At 37.4% G+C, this 22236-nt stretch overlaps 1 protein-coding gene across 1 annotated transcript in view; it reads left to right on the top strand.

The window, feature by feature from the left end:
• The window catches only part of LOC145979755 (neuroligin-4, X-linked-like), a 453446-nt gene that overhangs the window by 354541 nt on the left and 76669 nt on the right, over positions 1 to 22236 (top strand). Inside the window, exons 4-5 of the mRNA XM_083112741.1 lie at positions 2401 to 2689; positions 9531 to 9879. Of these exons, the coding sequence (XP_082968867.1) occupies positions 2401 to 2689; positions 9531 to 9879 (638 nt within the window). The remainder of the gene's footprint in view (positions 1 to 2400; positions 2690 to 9530; positions 9880 to 22236) is intronic.

Raw genomic sequence — 22236 nt, 5'->3', positions numbered from 1 at the left:
ATTCGAACTTCCGATCGTTAAAGCGTTAATGCAGTTCCGTTCTGTCGTTAACGGTGTTTCTTTTTGCCTAAGGCTGACGTTGCGTTATTTCAACGTTTCCTGTGGATTTCTGTTACAATCCAGCGGAGATATCAGATCAACTGAAGGTCGCTGGTGTAATTTGCTTTTAAGAAGCTGCCCCCAGCACTTCAGCCGGACTCCTTGGCTAAGAGATTAGTCTATCAAGTTATGACGCCAGGGGTCCTGGGTTCGAGTAACGCCGTCGGCGTGATATGATACATACACAGTGACACAATTCACTTTTCAACATAATAAATGCTAATGTGCAGGGAACGGATTTGTATGTAGTAAAAATGTGTTAAATATGCAAATGCATATTTGTGGGCAGATCGAAGCAGTACATGCTGCTACGAAGGCAGGTAACTGCAGTCTCTCCCCCTTCCACGCTATCCCATTCCTTCTCACGTGTTCACTGGTGGAGTGATCTCCGTTACTACTTGAGCAGAGACTTGTTCTCGTTCGTTTTCTCCACAGGTACCAGGGACAGAGTATACTGTCAATGTAATCGTGTCTTACGTTTGACATCGCGCTACGACGCTAAAGGTCCCTGGTTCGAATATCGGCCTGGGCGTGGATGTTTGTGAGTGTCCATTCATCAATTTCATCATGTCATCAATAATCTCCTTCTTCGTAAATTAGCCAAAAGTGGCAGAAGAAGCGAAGTAAAATAAAGCAAATGAAATCAAATCAAATCAGTAGTAGGAATCGACTATTTCGAACAGCTAATTACAGTAGGAATCGACTATTTCGGACAGCTAATTACGGTAGGAATCGACTATTTCGAACAGCTAATTACAGTAGGAGTCGACTCTTCCGAACAGCTAATTACAGTAGGAATCGGCTATTCCGATTAGCTAATTACAGTAGGAATCGACTATATCGAACAGCTATTTCAGTAGGAATCGACTATTTCGAACAGCTATTTACAGCAGGAATCGACTATTTCCAACAGCTAATTACAGTAGCAATCGACTATTCAGAACAGCTAATTACAGTAGGAATCGATTATTCCGAACAGCTAATTACAGTAGGAATCGACTATTTCGAACAGCTAATTACAGTAGGAATCGTACAGTCACTTTAGTGCAAGACGGGAGTAAAACTCAGGTTCACAGTCGAGATAATTTAGTTATCGTTTGGCTTAAGAATTACGATATTAGCTGATTTCGAGAAAGTCTATTTACACCTGGTCCACCAATTATAGATTCCTTCCTAGCCATCGAGGAAGTGTGAATGTGATGTGCGTCTACGCGTAAACAACGTTAGTCTACATTCTACAAGTAGACTATTTTATACACGTAGATTACGTAATCTATGTAAACAACATGGCGAAAGGTGATAAACTAGCAAAGGCCCCCGTGGAAGTAAAACAAAATAATTCTGCTTATCAGTTCCTGATGTGTGAGGAAAACTTTTCATACTCTTCCTTCAAAATTCGAACAACTTCTCACCTAGGAAAAGAACCTAACGTAGGTAATATTCTAGTGATTTATGGGAAAAAGACTAATTTTACCTCAGGACTGCCATCTGTTATTTTTTGGCATACTATTTATCTTCTTCCATAGTTGATGATAGAAGAGAATAGAAATTTTGTTGTAAATAGGATTCTTGTCAGTTCGTTAGGAACTAATTCAGTTGAAAACGTCACTTTGCTTTCATGAAAACCTTGAAAATTCATTCAAATGCACTTTAGATTGTCTACGTAGTCTATGTAAACTACAACCCAATGTAATCTACGCGAAGATTACGTGTAGACAACGCATGTAGTGTACTGTACTTATAGTGTACGGCACATCACTGAGTGTGATTGTGATTCATAGTCCACGTAGGATAAAAGCCTTCCTAGTCCGCGTAGGAAATGTTTTGTCAAAGAAATATACTCGTATGCTATCGAAATTTCTGGGTACTTAAACCTGAAGTTTTACTCTGCAAACCTCTTTGATTACAAAATTAGCCCATAATAATATTGTTAAATTATTTAAACTAATTTATACATATGTTACATGAACGTTACAAATTTTAAAAGTTGAGATAATATACATTTCTTTGTTTTAGCTTATTCCACAAAAAATAAATTTTAATCAACTCAAAAAAGATTTATTGAAATTACAGCTTTACATGTTGCTGTTTACGCCCAGCATACATTTCAAACTAAATTTTAATTTATAAATTGAAGCAATAAGTTAATTACATTCAGGTTAGTTACTTTCTTACAATTGAGCGCTGATTCGCGGAAAACTTAAAAATGTCTCAACAACAATTACGTAATATACTACAAACTTCTCAATGTCATATTTGTTACAGAGCCGTAACGATGTTCATGTCATGGCTATCTTCCAGGTCTGTTCCACCGAGCCATACTGATGAGTGGCACTGCCCTCAGCGACTGGGCACTTACCTCCAACCCCGTGAAGTACAGCATCCAGGTGGCCGAGGCTCTCAACTGCCCTCTGATGGACAAGGAGGAAAGGATGGCCAGATGTCTTCGGCTGAAGCGACTCAGCGAGATAATGTCCATCCAGGTGGAAGCCCCTCCGTTCAAGACGCCCTTCGGCCCGGTGGTGGATGGGAGCGTGGTGCCCAATGAACCCAACCAGGTCATGGGGGTCTACAAGGATCTCTTCAGCAGGTAACACCTTATATATTGATTTTCACTCTCTCACACAAGAGTTGTCATAGCAGGCCCGTACCCAGGATTTTTTGGTTCCAGATCCGAAAATGTGGAACAAAGTAATGATCTGAAATGCTGTTGGATTTTTGCATTAGGTTACTTTATGTCACGTTTATTCCACTTTCGGTTAATCGCAACGATGAGAATAAGTGATGATATGATGAACTTGATGAAGGGAGGCTTACAAAAACACTCACTTTCACTTCCAAAAATGGAAGGGGGGTTGCATTTACCAGTTTTGTTTTTTCCCTGAGTTCTTAATTGCTTTTATTTGAAAATGTTGATTTTCGCAAAATTTCGGAAGGGCCTGTAGATCCATCAACCCCCACTCCCTCTGTATACGCCAGTGTTCGAAGAGTAACAATATATTGTACCTTAAATTTTCTTATGCCAGAATCACCGAACACTAATGATAATTCCATGTTTAAAAAATAATATTTATAAATCAAATGATACGTGTTAGCAATGATTATTAAAATAAAATACATGTATAAATTTAATTTATTTAACAAGAATTCCAAATACAGCATTAGCCATTTTACATTGGAATGTGAGGTAATAAAAAAAACGAGACATTTTTGCATCACGATTGCAGTTCGAGAAAGATCGGGACATGCATTAAAAATAATTAACTGTCCCGACTAAAGCAGGACGTCTGTTAGCTTTGCATCAATGGCTATAAAACTACAATTACTAAATCTTGAACTGCAGACTTCTGGAGCCTGTTTCTACAACAAAGCCATTCATTTATATAAGGACGAAATCGAAATTCTTTGAAAATCTAAAAAAAATAATGTTATTGTTATTTTCCTAGGTGTTTATAGGTTCACTTTTAAATATCCCGAACCTCAACATCTCGAATTCCTTCATAAGTCGAATGTTTTGTAATCCCCTTGAATTGTCCATAACACTCAATACTAATTTTACCTCAAGAACACCAGTTAAACCTTGATGAGACGTATTTTTTTGTACAGTGTATGGGATACCGTAATAATAACTCGAAGGTAGACTATGAAAAACCTCTATGAGTAGAAGTTAAATTCTAATCACCTCTAAAACTCGAAGTTTTAGTCGCACGAACCTCAATAAGTTGAAGTGTAGGGTGCGTGCGTACAATGTCAGGTGATCAACAATCGGGTCGGGACTTGAACTCCCCCACCCTGCCGTGTATGTAACCATCATTTTGTTAATGTGTTTAGACCTCTATAACTCGAAGTCGGTGATTTCGGCCCTCAATAACTCGAACCTTGGTAAGTCGAAATCTCTGATACCTCGATTATTTTTCTTTTCCCCCTCAAGTTCGAGTTATCAAGGTCCCACTGTATTTCATATTTCAAGTTTCGAATGGGGGTGTATGGTCCCCAATGCTCCTCCCCTGCGTACGCTCCTGGTCTTTAGGGTCACTAGAGTACATATTTAAAGCACAAATACGTAACTTAACTTCCCCTCCTACCTAGAACGAGGATCCCTTGTATGCTTATGAGCGATCTAGTTCCATTTGGAAACTCCAATCACAGGGTAGCACTCACATTTTTTACCACCACTTCTCCCGTTGCTATTGTATTTTTTCCCCTTTGCTTGTTGATAAATCTCTCAGTTTGTTAAATGTTGCCAGGTACTGGCAAATCAAGGTTAGTTTATTTTCTATCTGACACTAGTTTTCTGACATAAATATTTTCAAACTTAAATAAGAACAAACACAATATTTTAGCTACATAACAAAGAATTACAATGTAATGTCCAGGTCATTACATGGCCTCCTTGCACACAACAAAAAAAATTGACAAAACACTTGTGTGGAGGAAATTTTCTTTAACAGTTGAAACAATTTCCAGTTTCCACCTTTCAACTTATAAATAAATTTTAAAAAAGTATTTTCTATACTCTGGAATAGTTACATATTTACATTACCATTTCAAGGAAACTAAGATATTTTTTGCTTGGGTTCACATTTGTATGTTTCAAAATTTCTCACACTCCACAATTTATTAATGTTACACAGCAATAGAAAATACTGGATCTGAATAATTACTAAGGGTAAGATTTTTATGACTTAGCATATTTTTTTTGTAAGGGTGATGTGTTCCACAAACATATAGAAATTCATATTATGAAGAAACTAATAAGTTAAGGCACTTTTTAAGGGCATATTTCGGCATATTTGGCCATTTTTTCTTGATATAGCATATTTTGATGGATTTTCGGTTATATTTAGCATATTTTTGCATTTTCAAGAAATATACAGTCATTTTTGAAGTGGATTTGTTCTTAACCCCATGTTTATTCGAGAGGTTTTTTTTCTTGGACTGTAGCAAAATCTTCTTCATTTCCATTTGAAAATTTACAGAAAGTATTCATTGTGGATTGCAACTCAGGGACCATAAAGTTAACTAAAAATAGTACGAATGTGCAAATATCTCTGCATTTAGATATTGATGTTGAAACAGTCCAGTCCAGGGTATATTTTTCAAATTATAGTGCATATTTTGTAAAATTTTAGGTCATAAGAGCATATTTTATTTTGCATATTTTGGTGATTTTTAGGTCATAAAAATCTTAGCCCTAATGTTCACATTGGCATATTTTAATAAGATTATTTCAACCCACAAGTGACCATACTTTAGAACCTATAAAAAGTATTTTCAAGTTAATAAGTGGTAATCAAGTGCATACCGTGTGGAAAGGGACTGCAGCTCCCCAATTACATCGTCAAACAATTGTGGATAATTAGGGGGACACATACACTAGCGTATGCAGGAGCTATTTTTTGACAGGTCTGGAATTGTAAACGTTCTAGAGGGGGAGACAGGGGACACAAGAAAACATTTCACATTTTCAATCTTCATTTTAAAGGTTGTTCAAACACGAAAGTGGTAAACGAGTGTCATTTTAATGGGTCGTTGCTTCGGAGGGGGGGGGGTGTTGCCCCATCACCTTCTCCCTCATGCGATGTCCGTTGGACATATAAGAATATTAACTATCTTGAAAAGAAAGGGTCTACTAATTTGAACGTCAGAACTTTGAAAGAGTGTTATGGAACACTGACTGGAATGACGAGATGGAACTGTGACTTCTGTGTGCAGTAGTCTGTGGCAAGTTATCATGAAGAGATACAGAATGCAAGAACGCATAGAAATAATTCGAATTTATTATCAGTCATTTCGTGCATTGAGAGGAATTTAAATCATCTCTTCCGATGAAGGACATTTTTTTCTTCATGGCGGCTACGTTAACGAACAAAACTGTAGGATTTGGGCAGATCAAAATCCACACGTGATTCTGGACGTAACCCCTTCATCCTAACAAAGTGACTGTGTGGTGTGGTTTTTCGGCCAATGGCTTGATCGGGCATTATGTTCTTTAGGACCAACATGGAAATCACGTGACTGTCAATGGGGAGCGATCAGTGATGTGCGTCTACGCGTAAACAACAATAGTCTACATGCTACACGTAGACTATTTTCTACACTTAGATTACGTAATCTATGTAAACAACATGGCGAAAGGTGATAACGTAGCAAAGGGCGCTGTGAAAGTAAAACAAAATTATACTGCGTATCAGTTGCTGATGTGTGTGGAGAACTTTTCATACTCTTCCTTCCAAATTCGAACAATTTCTCACCTAGGAAGAAACCTAAGATAGGAAATATTCTAGTGTTTTATGGGGAAAAGACCACTCTTGCCTCACGACTGCCATCTGTTGTTGTTTTCTATTTATCTTCTTCCATAGTTGATAATAGAAGAGAAGAGAAATTTGTTGTAAATAGGATTATTTTCATTTCGTTAGGAACCAATATAGTTGAAAATGTCACTTTCCTTTCATGAAACCCTTGAAAATTACTTCAAATTCACTTTAGCTTGTCTACGTAGTCTATGTATAATACAACCCAATGTAATCTACGCGTAGATTACGTGTAGACAACGCATGTAGACGTAAACTTATATTCTACGGCACATCACTGGGAGCGATACAGGAATATGGTGGTTCAGTTTTTGAGGCCTAAACTGGCAAATCTTGACAACAACAATGTGTTTTTTCCCAAGAGGATGGTGCAACTTGCCACACAGCTCGCCAAACAATGGAAGTATTGCATTCAAAGTTCCGCGGACGAGTTCTATCCAGAAACCATGATGTGAACTGGCCAGCACGATCATGTGACTCCTGGATTATTTTATATGGGGTTATGTCAAATATAAGGTCTATCAGACTAAGCCACGCACAGTTCGTGACCTGAAACGGAACATGGAACGATCCATTGAGGCTTTTTCCGCTCAGTATGTGTGCAGACGTGCTGGAAAATTTGGACATTCAGAATCCATTCGACCCACCGAAGCAGAGGACGACGTTTGAACGACATATCGTTCATAACATAATGCCATTGTGTGTTCTTAAAATTAAAAAAAAATATATGTCATCATCTACAAGAATAATTAAATCAAGAAGACTTAGGTGGGCAGGCCACGTGGCACAATGGGAGAGGAAAGAGAAGATCACAGGATTCTTGTTGGGAAACCTGATGGTAAGAGACCTGTAGGAAGACCAAGATAGAGGGACAACGTTGAGATGGACCTAAAATAAATCGGGATGGAAAAGAGTATATAGATCTTGCTCAAGATAGGGACAGATGGAAGGCCTGTATTGCTGCAGCCATGAACCTTCGAGTTTAAGAAGGTTAGAGAGTCAGTTAGTCAGTTAGTTATATGTCATCATCGCTTGCGGTTTTCATTCTATATACTTTAAAGATCTGACGTCCAAATTGGTGCACCCTATATGAAAATAATAACAATAATATGTTTCTACAGCAATCATTTTCAAACTTTTTTATTGCAAATTATTTCAGTAAAATGGGAAAAGAAGCTCTTATATTTAGAGTAAATCACAGAAAATACTTGTAGGCGCTGGCATACGCAGAGTGGACCTGATGGGGTTACAACCCCTGTGAAAACTTTGATATAATCAACATTTTCAAATAAAAGCAGTGAAGGAGTCTGGAGAAACCAGTGGTAAATGTAATATCCCCTTGAAATCACCATTGCTATTTTGGAGAGTGGAAAGTTTTAAATATACGAAATATCTTATTGTGTATGCGTCCCCCAAGAAAGCAGTTTGTACTATCGACCTTGACAATTCCATCTCCTCCCGGAAGAGAATCCTGGGTACGCCAGTGCTGGTAGGCACTTTTCCTGTAGAAAGAGACACCTTATTGTGCCATGCATGTATAGCATCGTTTCTCAACCTATGTGGCGCGATCCACTGCTGGGTCCCCAGGGGGCGTTTGGTGGCTCGCGAAGTCGGGCTCGAAAATGTATTTATGTGTCTTAAAAACCTATTACATTTAGATTACTAAGATATATATATATATATTGTTTTAACAATATAAATTCAACCCGTGTTGTACTAGTCTAAACTCTACATTTTTGTTATTCACGCTGTACCATTGGTTTGTAAAGGCATCTCTTTGGTATAGCCCAAACCGTGATATTAGTTCGGTGAATAAAGGAAAATAGGTACGAGTTTCATAGATCGGAGACACATTAAAATCTCATATTTTGTGTTTCGCATGTTTCGCACTTATTAAATGTGAATTGCGGAACATAGTTCAAGGTGCTATTATGCTTTTTACACGAAAACAAACGTAATTTTTTACATTCTGAGTGCTTTTTTAAATTCTTTTCTACGCTTCCGGAACACACAATATGGCGGGCACACCTTGACTCACGTTGTGGGTATGCAGTGTTTCAATCTTCTTTACCCAAAAATACCTACTATCGTGTTCGTCACCGGTGGAAATTATACATTATGCACGGGTAGCTGACGGATAGCCCTACGAACCATACACAGATAGCCCCATAAACCATTCACGGATAGCCCCACGAACCATTCACGGATAGCCCCACGAACAATTATGCACGGTGGCTGACCGACAGCCCCACGAACCATTTCCGATAAGGGTAGGTTAGGTTTGGTTACGTTAGGGAAGCATAGTAAAAAAAAGGGGAGTTTTGAAACACTAACAGGGTCTTACGTCATCAAACGTACGCAGCATCCGGTTGTCGTAGGGCAAGCAAATGAAAGCAATGGCAATTGTGCGTCGGTGAGATATTACTCTTGAAAAATACATCATTTTCCGATCAAATATATTCCACGATGAAAGAAAATACCTTGATGAATGTTGTAAACCTTGGAAAAACTCATTTCCGTAAGTAGTTTCTTGTTTAAAATTGAAAAAATGTGTCTCCATGTATGAAACTGTTACCGGAAAATATGTTTGTTTCAATTTTAGCATGTGTGTTTGGTTAGCTGTTAGACTAGATAAAATTAGAATGTTAAATTACATGTTGAATTCTCTAGAATGAAGAATATGTAATTTGTTTAAGCAAGCGTAACTAAAAGTATTCGATGTTAGCAAAAATATGATTATAATCTGGGTGCATACTCCTACAAGTAATTCTGCCTGCGCCCACGCTTATTGGTCCCATGAAGTATAGTATCCTTAGATGTGGATTCCGGACTGAAAAAGTTTGAGAAACTCTAGTACTCCGTTATATCTTGCCAATGTTAAAATTGTGGTTTCATAAATTTTATGCAGATATGTATTAAAGCATTTCACAAGTGTTTAAATTAATTAGGCCATGTTGTCTGTCATTTGAGATATATATAAGATTCCAGATAGTTTTAATTAATTAGGAATTAGTATCCCAAAAAGCAAGATTGTTAAATAGAAATTTGTGAATTTTAATCTATCTGAATAACGACAATCGCTAAAACTTTGAATAATGCTCCCTCTTTTATTCACAGATACGATTTACTGTACGGCATCACGGAGATAGAAAGCTACCATTTGTTGGACGGAGTTTCATTGGAACACGGGATGCTGGAGACTGAATTCAACGACAAACTGCTCGCCTACGTCAAGTCGAGATTCGAAATTCAACCGCGGGAGATGTTCGCCACGATCCTTAAGCACTACACTAATTGGAGGAAGAACTTCGAGGCCGAGAATCGCAGGGATACGTTTCTGGAGATTCTAAGCGACGCCCAGGTGGCAGCACCGATGATCCAGACGGCCGAGTATCACTCCGTCACGAATCCCAAATCCTATTTCTACGTCTTCACCCACAAGCCGAAGTTTGACGACTTTCCCAAGGTACGTTGGCAATTCCTCTGAACACATTATTAACGCACAAACTCACACGCAAAATTAGTTTCTTGCTATTGTTGGGCAATTTATCGTCTAGACGATATATCGCGACATTGAAAAATATCGACAAGGCGATATCAACTAGACGATATTGTCACGAGATTTTGACGATATAAATCGTGTCGGCGATACAGCGTCACGATATTTTAGCGATACTGTATATATCGTGGGGACGATACTATCACGATATGAAAGAATATCGTATCGTCTGACGATATATCGCGATATCAAATTTCCGATACCATTCATTCGTTCCTAGTTCTTACTTCGCAGCGGGTCAGTGTTTTAAAACAGCGTTAGATGGCGCTGTACTCAATGACTGCAGATGTAGTAAACTAATATATTCTTAATTAAGAACCAAGGCTTTCTTGAATCAATGAAAATATGGGAAATTGATATCGTAATAAAGTAATATTTTGGAGATCTAGTATAAATAACAGTTTCTGTACAGAAATATATATATACCTCTCTGTCACTACTGTTTGAAAGTATTTATCTTTTTTATTTTTGGTGTTAGTCCATCACAGTAAGTAAGATTGTTTTTTTATATGCTAAGTGGCGGACAATGAACGTTTTCACTAAATAAAGGAACTGTAATTCATAACAAGCTGCAATTTGGTATATAACATCCTAGTAACATTAATAATAACATATCAAAAGTCGCCGGCGATCACCCTGCCGCGGAGGACGTCATATTAAAAAATGGCGGAAAATTCCAGATTTCACTAACTAATGAACTAATTGACAATAGCTTGCTATATCTTTCTTATAACACTACTAACATCAATTACAACATGTTAAGTTTTCTGCCGATCATTGACATGGTAGGTAACGGCGCCATGTTGGAAGCACGGCGGATAATGTCAATATTTCGCATGAGAATGGAATTGACTTCTAACAGAATGGAATTTGGCAAATGGGTTTTGTATGTAAGGTATGACAATATTCTTTAATATTTGCCGTCTCATCAGGCAGGCTGTCGTTTTCACGTTGCACCTTCTGTTCACAAACTAAATCAGATTGTCAGTATGGTAATGCACTCCTGTACGTAACACACCAGAAAAGATATATCTGAATATACGTATATATAAACTAAAATATCAAAATATTGCTCTTAACAAGTTTCTCTGCTTCTCCGTTATGAACCAGATTAGTGAGAGAATTCCTCATCCCACCTTTTGAAATCCCGTTTCTATTTGGTAATTTACAATGCGTTACTTTGGGGCAGAGGTGGCAACGTACAATGAATTGGGAGGTGGGGCAATGTTGGCATAAACAATATTTTATATGTAAATATATATAAGTAGTATAAAAGTATATAGGACTGGGACGAGAAAGTATGAGCCCCCCCCCAGGCAGATTTGGCTACACTTAAAACTAGCTCAACATGCCCATATGAGCTTTTTGCTCAAGTGTGGCACCCTGTCTAATCCAAGATTTTTGTAAAAATGCCTTCGGGAATTTCCCGTGAAAGTATGACCCCCCTCAGATTGATTTGGCTACACTTACAAAAGCTGCATCTGCCAGATTTTTGTCCATAAGCTTGTCAAAAATAAGCCCCTCTTGATATTTTTTTTGGCTACACCTAAAACTAAGCCAAAGATGCTCATAAGAGCCACTCACACCCACCCACACCAACTCACACCCACACATATTTACTTTAGGTTTAAGTTCAATTGAACACCAGCCTCAACTTGCATATCTAGTACTAAGACAATGTAATATGCAGAGGCCCTCTAGAATTGCTCTGTGACTCTCTCATTTCTTACATCATAAATATATGATTTTTCACCTATAAGAATAACACTACATATGGTGTCATCAGGAAGTGTATCATGGAATTCACAGATAATTTTAATGTTTGTCCTGTCATTAACCACAACTTGTTTCCTTTTTGAAGTGTTGATGACAAACATGGGTCTTTGTGCTTTGAATTCATCTGGTGTGTAATACATGTCAGTATTGCCAGTAGTGACCCTTTTGTATGCTGTAAATGCTTCATATAATTTGAGGAAATCATCCTTGGACATGTTTAAATTATAATTTTCTCTAGGGAACACCTCATTTCTGCCATTTTTAAGATAAATGTTCTTGATGTTGCAGTTATCAAATTTACTTGAATTTTTTTCCTGATTATTGTGTCTTCCAGTCTGAAACAGTACCACCACAAAATCTGGCATGTCATATTGTATACTGGAGAATGAGTTTGTAGCATCAAACTCATAATAGGTACCAGTGGCAGGCTTCTGTACACATTGATATGTATAAAATTGTAAAGGCACCTGTGGATTTTTTAGGATATCAGCTTTGTATTTAAGAGCATTACTGGCTTCATATTCAACAACTGGCATTCTTAGCTCCATAGTCTGAATAAGGAACTTGCCCTCATCAGGTAGGGTATTAGGCAGAGCTTCCCCGGTAGAGTTTAATGTACTGTACCTCATCAACGCATTATTATCATTGGCAGCTCTTCTAAATGTGATTCTTAAACCACCCTTCCACATAATATCTTTGTAATCTGAGAAGAATCCTGGCAACAGGCGCATGGGGAACAATACTGTGTGGCTCTTGGATAATATTTTATCACCAGCCTCAAATCCGCCTATTTTTAGTATGATGCCTCGGTTTTGGATAATTTTAGTGTGGCCAAAGCTGTAGAGGTAATGCCAGGGTAATCTACTCTGTTTATAACAACACCATGTTTTCTGATCTCAATTTCAGAGAACAGATGTGGCACAAAGTTGTCTGATTTTTTCAAAAACATGTATAACAGCCAGGAGAGTTCAAATCTCAAACCCCCGTGCTTGTCACATGCATCATTTTTGAGTTATTCAAGCATAGAGGTAGAATTACAAGTTTTTTGAAAAAATTATGGAGGCACAAAACATAGAGAATTGTATATGCATGACATCTGAAAAGATTCCAGGTCTCTCTCACTTATAGTTTCTGAGATAATCAAATTCAAAAAATTATCGATTTTTTCAAAAAACATGTATAACAGCCAGGAGAGTTCAAATCTCAAACCCCCGTGCTTGTTACATGCATCATTTTTGAGTTATTCAAGCACATAGCAATTGCATGCACCACATGGCATATGAAAACATTACAGGTCCACATCACTTATAGTTTCTGAGATAATCAGAATTCAACAAATTTTGAGTATGTTGTTCAATAGGGTACCACAAGTTTATATCTCCCTGCTGGAGTGGCACAAAATGCATAATTCTCAAAATACTGTTAATACTGCACTTTTCATAAAATTCTATTTATAGAACAGACATAAATTGGACATTTGCAGCTTAAATATTGCATCTATCAGGAACATTATAGAGACAAAAAATGTAGAGAATCATGCCTAGAATATGCCTTCAAAATTTTAAGTCTCCAGCACTGATAGTTTTTGACAAAATCACAAATTCAAAAAATTATCGATTTTTTAACAAAACTTCTAAACAGCCTCTAGATTTCAAATATGCAACTCCCATGCCTCTATCTTGAAAAATAGGCAAGTTATTCAGGATCTAGAGAACAACAAGATATTTTGAAAAAATTGTAGAGACCGAAAAGTTGCATCTTGAGATGCACATGAGAAATCACCAAGTCCCATGTCTCTAGCATCAATATTTTCAGAGATATCAGAGAAACAAAATTATTGATTTTTTTTCAAAATTTGAGTATGTTGTTCTGTGAGCCATGCCGGGTCATCCCATCGGCCCAGAATGAAATTATTTGTATATGGGCACCTGTGTTAATTCTGAAATTAAAACTGTAGGCCCTAACTGAGTCTCTGGATTGAACATGTGTCAAATTACACAGCAGGCAGGTTATAATATTTTAAGACAGAACTGAGAGTAGAGTATCATGTTTCTGGATTGAACATGTCTCAACATTATTACACAGCAGGCAGGTTATAATATTTTAAGACAAAACTGAGAGTATCATGTCTCTGGATTGAACATGTCTCAACATTATTACACAGCAGGCAGGTTATAATATTTTAAGACAGAACTGAGAGTATCATGTCTCTGGATTGAACATGTCTCAACATTATTACACAGCAGGCAGGTTATAATATTTTAGGCCCGAGTATTATGGATTTACACAGCAGGCAGGTTATAATATTTTAGAACAGAACTGAGAATATTATGTTAGGATTAAACAGGTATAAATATTATTACACAGCAGGCAGGTTATAATATTTTCGAGTATTAGGGATTTACACATCAGGCAGGTTATAATATTTTAGAACAGAACTGAGAATATCATGTTGGGGGATTGAACATGTTACACAGCAGGTAGGTTATAGTACAACAGGCAGGTTAAGAACTGTAGGGCAGCATTGTTTTAGGATGGCCATACAACACTGCCCAACACTGCAACTATAGGGAAGATAGGGTGGAGGAGCAGATGGAACTAACTCTTCCTTGTATTCCATGCTTGGGTGTATATAGAATATTTACCTGCTCTAGGAAGGCACAACCACTCGGTAGGTAAAATTGTGATGAAGTTAATTCAAACAGAGCCACGGCCTTATATTAAAGTACCCTGCAAAGCTCTGAAAATCAATTTATGTTGCATGTTCTGAACAGAAAAGGCATTACTGTTCAGAGCATGCAACATAAATTGATTTTCAGAGCTTTGCAGGGTACTTTAATATAAGGCCGTGGCTCTGTTTGAATTAACTTCATCACAATTTTTCCTACCGAGTGGTTGTGCCTTCCTAGAGCAGGTAAATATTCTATATACACCCAAGCATGGAATACAAGGAAGAGTTAGTTCCATCTGCTCCTCCACCCTATCTTCCCTATAGTTGCAGTGTTGGGCAGTGTTGTATGGCCATCCTAAAACAATGCTGCCCTACAGTTCTTAACCTGCCTGTTGTACTATAACCTACCTGCTGTGTAACATGTTCAATCCCCCAACATGATATTCTCAGTTCTGTTCTAAAATATTATAACCTGCCTGATGTGTAAATCCCTAATACTCGAAAATATTATAACCTGCCTGCTGTGTAATAATATTTATACCTGTTTAATCCTAACATAATATTCTCAGTTCTGTTCTAAAATATTATAACCTGCCTGCTGTGTAAATCCATAATACTCGGGCCTAAAATATTATAACCTGCCTGCTGTGTAATAATGTTTACCCATGTTCAATCCAGAGACATGATACTCTCAGCTCTGTCTTAAAATATTATAACCTGCCTGCTGAGTAATAATGTTGAGACATGTTCAATCCAGAGACATGTCTCAGCTTTGTCTTAAAATATTATAACCTGCCTGCTGTGTAGTAATGTTTACCCATGTTCAATCCAGAGACATGATACTCTCAGCTTTCTTTTTATAACCTGCCTGCTGAGTAATAATGTCAATCCAGAGACGTGATACTCTCAGCTTTGTTTTTATAACCTGCCTGCTGAGTAATAATATTGATGCATGTTCAATGTCTTAAAATATTATAACCTGCCTGCTGTGTAATAATGTTGATGCATGTTCAATCCAGAAACATGATACTCTCAGCTCTGTTTAAAATATTATAACCTGCCTGATGTGTAATAATGTTTACCCCTGTTCAATCCAGAGACATGATACTCTCAGCTCTGTCTTAAAATATTATAACCTGCCTGCTGAGTAATAATATTGATGCATGTTCAGTCCAGAGACATGTTCAATCCAGAGACGTGAGATACTCTCAGCTTTGTTTTAAAATATTATAACCTGCCTGCTGAGTAACAATGTTGATGCATGTTCAATCCAGAAACAGTTCTGTCTTAAAATATTATAACCTGCCTGCTGAGTATTAATGTTGATGCATGTTCAATCCAGAAACAGTTCTGTCTTAAAATATTATAACCTGCCTGCTGTTTAATAATATTGAGACATGTTCAATCCAGAAACATGATACTCTCGGTTAGGGCCTATAGTTTTAATATTATAACCTGCCTGCTGTGTAATAATGTTGATGCATGTTCAATCCAGAAACAGTTTTGTTCTAAAATATTATAACCTGCCTGCTGTATAATAATATTTACACATGTTCAATCCAGAAACATGATACTCTCGGTCCGGGCCTATAGTTTTAATATTATAACCTGCCTGCTGGGTAATAATGTTTATCCATGTTCAATCCAGAGACATGATACTCTCGGTCCGGGCCTATAGTTTTAATATTATAACCTGCCTGCTGTGTAATAATGTTTATCCATGTTCAATCCAGAGACATGATACTCTCTAATATTATAACCTGCCTGCTGTGTAATAATGTTGAGACATGTTCAATCCAGAGACATGATACTCTCAGTTCTGTCTTAAAATATTATAACCTGCCTGCTGTGTAATAATGTTGAGACATGTTCAATCCAGAGACATGATACTCTCAGTTTTGTCTTAAAATATTATAACCTGCCTGCTGTGTAATAATGTTGAGACATGTTCAATCCAGAAACATGATACTCTACTCTCAGTTCTGTCTTAAAATATTATAACCTGCCTGCTGTGTAATTTGACACATGTTCAATCCAGAGACTCAGTTAGGGCCTACAGTTTTAATTTCAGAATTAACACAGGTGCCCATATACAAATAATTTCATTCTGGGCCGATGGGATGACCCGGCATGGCTCACAGAACAACATACTCAAATTTTGAAAAAAAATCAATAATTTTGTTTCTCTGATATCTCTGAAAATATTGATGCTAGAGACATGGGACTTGGTGATTTCTCATGTGCATCTCAAGATGCAACTTTTCGGTCTCTACAATTTTTTCAAAATATCTTGTTGTTCTCTAGATCCTGAATAACTTGCCTATTTTTCAAGATAGAGGCATGGGAGTTGCATATTTGAAATCTAGAGGCTGTTTAGAAGTTTTGTTAAAAAATCGATAATTTTTTGAATTTGTGATTTTTTCAAAAAACTATCAGTGCTGGAGACTTAAAATTTTGTAGGCATATTCTAGGCATGATTCTCTACATTTTTTGTCTCTATAATTGTCCTGATAGATGCAATATTTAAGCTGTAAATCTCTGATTTATGTCTGTTCTGTAAATAGAATTTTCTGAAAAGTGCAATATTAACAAAACTGTTAATATTTTGAAATCTATGCATGCTCAGACACTCTAGCAGTCAGGTATAGGCTTATTAGGTCCCACTGAGCAACATACTGAAATTTTGGAAAAAACCAATAATTTTGATTATCTCTGGAACCATGAATGCTAGAGACATGAGGCTTGTTGCTTTAACATGGGCATGCCGAGATGCAACTTTTTGATCTCTATAATTTTTCAAAAATCTCTTGCCGTTCTCTAGATCTTGAAAAACTTGCCTATTTTTCAAGATAGGAGCATGGAGGTTGCATATTTGAAATCTAGAGGCTGTTTAGAAGTTTTGTTAAAAAATTGATAATTTTTTGAATTTGTGATTTTGTCTAAAACTATCAGTGCTGGAGACTTAAAATTTTGTAGGCATATTCTAGGCATGATTCTCTACATTTTTTGTCTCTATAATGTTCCTGATAGATGCAATATTTAAGCTGCAAATGTCCAATTTATGTCTGTTCTATAAATAGAATTTTATGAAAAGTGCAGTATTAACAGTATTTTGAGAATTATGCATTTTGTGCCACTCCAGCAGGGAGATATAAACTTGTGGTACCCTATTGAACAACATACTCAAAATTTGTTGAATTCTGATTATCTCAGAAACTATAAGTGATGTGGACCTGTAATATTTTCATATGCCATGTGGTGCATGCAATTGCTATGTGCTTGAATAACTCAAAAATGATGCATGTAACAAGCACGGGGGTTTGAGATTTGAACTCTCCTGGCTGTTATACATGTTTTTGAAAAAATCGATAATTTTTTGAATTTGATTATCTCAGAAACTATAAGTGAGGGAGACCTGGAATCTTTTCAGATGTCATGCATATACAATTCTCTATGTTTTGTGCCTCCATAATTTTTTCAAAAAACTTGTAATTCTACCTATATGCTTGAATAACTCAAAAATGATGCATGTGACAAGCACGGGGGTTTAAGATTTGAACTCTCCTGTCTGTTATACATGTTTTTGAAAAAATCAGACAACTTTGTGCCACATCTGTTCTCTGAAATTGAGATCAGAAAACATGGTGTTGTTATAAACAGAGTAGATTACCCTGGCATTACCTCTACAGCTTTGGCCACACTAAAATTATCCAAAACCGAGGCATCATACTAAAAATAGGCGGATTTGAGGCTGGTGATAAAATATTATCCAAGAGCCACACAGTATTGTTCCCCATGCGCCTGTTGCCAGGATTCTTCTCAGATTACAAAGATATTATGTGGAAGGGTGGTTTAAGAATCACATTTAGAAGAGCTGCTAATGATAATAATGCTTTGATGAGGTACAGTACATTAAATTCTACCGGGGAAGCTCTGCCTAATACCCTACCTGATGAGGGCAAGTTCCTTATTCAGACTATGGAGCTAAGAATGCCAGTTGTTGAATATGAAGCCAGTTATGCTCTTAAATACAAAGCTGATATAATAAAAAATCCACAGGTACCTTTATAATTTTATACATATCAATGTGTACAGAAGCCTGCCATTGGTACCTATTATGAGTTTGATGCTACAAATTCATTCTCCAGTATAAAATATGACATGCCAGATTTTGTGGTGGTACTGTTTCAGACTGGAAGACACAATAATCAGGAAAAAAAATCAAGTAAATTTGATAGCTGCAACATCAAGAACATATATCTTAAAAATGGCAGAAATGAGGTGTTCCCCAGAGAAAATTATAATTTAGACATGTCCAAGGATGATTTTCTTAAATTATATGAAGCATTTACAGCATACAAAAGGGTCACTACTGGCAATACTGACATGTATTACACACCAGATGAATTCAAAGCACAGAGACCCATGTTTGTCATCAACACTTCAAAAAGGAAACAAGTTGTGGTTAATGACAGGACAAACATTAAAATTATCTGTGAATTACACGATGCACTCCCTGATGACACCCTGTAGTGTTATTCTTATAGGTGAAAAATCATATATTTATGATGTAAGAAATGAGAGAGTCACAGAGCAATTCTAGAGGGCCTCTGCATATTACATTGTCTTAGTACTAGATATGCAAGTTGAGGCTGGTGTTCAATTGAACTTAAACCAGAAGTAAATATGTGTGGGTGTGGGTTGGTGTGGGTGGGTGTGGGTGGCTCTTATGAGCATTTTTGGCTTAGTTTTAGGTGTAGCCAAAAAAAAATATCAAGAGGGGCATATTTTTGACAAGCTTATGGACAAAAATCTGGCAGATGCAGCTTTTGTAAGTGTAGCCAAATCAATCTGAGGGGGGTCATACTTTCACGGGAAATTCCCGAAGGCATTTTTACAAAAATCTTGGATTAGACAGGGTGCCACACTTGAGCAAAAAGCTCATATGGGCATGTTGAGCTAGTTTTAAGTGTAGCCAAATCTGCCTGAGGGTGGGCTCATACTTTCTCGTCCCAGTCCTATATACTTTTATACTACTTATATAATATATTTCCCCCTACTTTACGTTAATTTTGTTTGGAAAGAAAGTACCCGAAGTCGTCGCCAGTGTTTCTTTCAGAAATTTGGTCGGGGGGGGGGAGGTTGGTCGTTGTGAATCACATTTGCGAAATACAACATATGTGCTTTTAACATTGAGATTTACCAATGGTGGTTCGTCAATTAAGTTGACGCTGAGTGTTGCAGGTAGGAAATTACGTAAAGTAACAAAAATAAAGTAGGATGCAGAGACCTGAGTATACTTAGTAATTCAATGTGGAAAGACATAGATTTTCCTTTTTATTTGTCTGTTTCTTTTCATTAGTCTGTTGTCTAACATATACAAATATTATCTTGTGTAATTAGCATTACAATAGTGAATAGTAAACTACAAAATATCACCTGCTTTTACATTTTATCATCCAGAACAAATTCCTCGATGGTGAACCAGGAAAAATATTACAATTATTAAACTCAATAGAACACATCATGCAAAGCTTAAGATGGTATGAAGAATTTACAGCAATCTTATCCTGCGAGCTTTCTTCGTGGCATATAAATCTACTGTTTTGTCCAGAAAATCATCAGTTGGAATCTTAGGTCCCTCAAATATCATGCAATTCATTAAAGTTCCTGGTAGCATTCTACTTCTTGTCCTAGTTAGTATCCTATTCATAGCACTGAAAGACCTTTCTACACCGGCTGTCGTTACGGAAATGGTTAGGACTTCACAGAGATTTTTCAACTTGCAGTATTCCACGTCAGCTTCTAAGATTTTCAACAATGGTTTGTCAGCTTATGTATATATATATTCCATTATCAAGCATGGACTTGACATAAAATTTGTAGGACTTGAGGTCAGCAAGAACGCCTTCCACCTTAAGCATGGGAAAATTAGCACAAAACCTTCTGACTTCGGAGTCTTGCAAGTCTACTACTGACTGAAAGGTTTCAAATTGACTTGCGAATCTCATGGTATCAACAGATTGATCGTTGAACCTGTTTTCCATTTCTTCAATTACACTTTCCGCGTATTCCTTCATCCCACAGGAAGTTTTCCTAGCATCATCAACAGCAACCAGGTGCGCTTCAGATCCGATATTCTTCAGTTCGGTCCGAATAATTTTTTGCAGATCACTGTTGATGTTTTCACACTGATTTGCATTATCCTAATTAGAGGGATGGCTTTAGCCAGACTCAAATGCTTCTTTTGCAAAGCGTTGCTGAGGATAGAAAGTGCACTGAGGATTTCATTAATCACACTGCAAGTAATAATAAACTTTCATTCGAGATGGGAGAGAGGAGATAAGGCTAGTGTGGTTGCCAGTTTTGTTCTGCTTCTTCTGTAATATTGGAAAGTGTGGTCCGATGCGAGGGAAACAACGGTAGCAGAAAAGTTTTATACTTTGGTTTTGTTGTACAATTTTGTCCGGGGGTGTGGTAGATTCCCTCCGGGGGTGCTCCGCACCCCCGGAAAGGTGCCTGAAAGAAACACTGGTCGGCGCCTATGATTTGCGGTATGTACGCAAAGATGTATCTGTCAAGTGCAGTATGCTCATAACATTTAGCTGAGTTTCTTCATAGTGACATTGTAGGGTAATCCTTGTACGGTGGTCATCTTACATTTTCGCCGCCATATTGTAAAAGTAATTAGCATGCCAACAACAACCTGAATCTAGATTCTCATGAGAAACCCTGTGTACAAGGTGTCATTATTTTTTGCTACAAAGAGGACATAAACATACATTGTATAGAACTCATCCAAGCAACCACTAGATAAGGAATAATAAACGGAATTAATGATTTATTTTGGTGTTATAACAGCCATTCAGGAAGTGCCACCTCCACTCTATAAATAACTAGTGTGTTATTATGAGTAGTGCAGGTGCACCGGTTCAAAGCCCGAAAGTGGGGCTCGGTGGGGCTCGCCTTAATGGTTTGCTCTTGTAAGGCATAAGCCCCATTTTCTCGCAGTGTTGCCAACACCTTATTCGAAAAAATCTCCAAGGTTTTTTTTTGGTCTAACCTAACCTAAAGCAAGGAGCTGGCAACCTTGCTTGAGGCTTGCCTTACAGTGCATAAAGCAAGGTTGCCAACCTACTGGTATTTTTGCCATAGCCTTTTACAAAAAAGAGAGAGGAGAGAGAGAGGGGGGGAAGAGTTAAACAACCGACAGCTGCCAACACCTACCTACAGCTTTTTTTTCTTGGTCTAACCTAACCTAAAGCAAGGAGCTGGCAACCTTGCTTGAGGCTTGCCTTACAGTGCATAAAGCAAGGTTGCCAACCTACTGGTACTTTTGCCATAGCCTTTTACAAAAAAGAGAGAGGAGAGAGAGAGGGGGAATTAAACAACCGACAGCGCTGCCAACACCTACCTACAGCTTTTTTTTTCTTGGTCTAACCTAACCTAAAGCAAGGAGCTGGCAACCTTGCTTGAGGCTTGCCTTACAGTGCATAAAGCAAGGTTGCCAACCTACTGGTATTTTTGCCATAGCCTTTTACAAAAAAAGAGAGAGGAGAGAGAGAGAGGGAATTAAACAACCGATAGTGCTGCCAACACCTACCTACAGCTTTTTTTTTCTTCCTACTTAGCAAAAGCTACTATTTTTTTTAGGCTTAGCCAATGTTTATATATATCGTGACTTTTGTAAACCTCTCTCGGGGGAACGATGTGCCACACACGCGCACGCGCGTGCCTTTTATTATTTCCGTATTGTGACGCAAACAAACAAATAATAATTGTTGTTTTTTAGGATTCCTGGCCCCTATAACCTCGCC

The sequence above is a fragment of the Lepisma saccharinum genome, chromosome 26, assembly GCF_977018435.1.
Source record: "Lepisma saccharinum chromosome 26, izLepSacc3.1, whole genome shotgun sequence".
NCBI classification, from domain to species: Eukaryota; Metazoa; Arthropoda; class Insecta; order Zygentoma; family Lepismatidae; genus Lepisma; species Lepisma saccharinum.
This window is presented reverse-complemented; position numbering and strand designations above follow the sequence as displayed.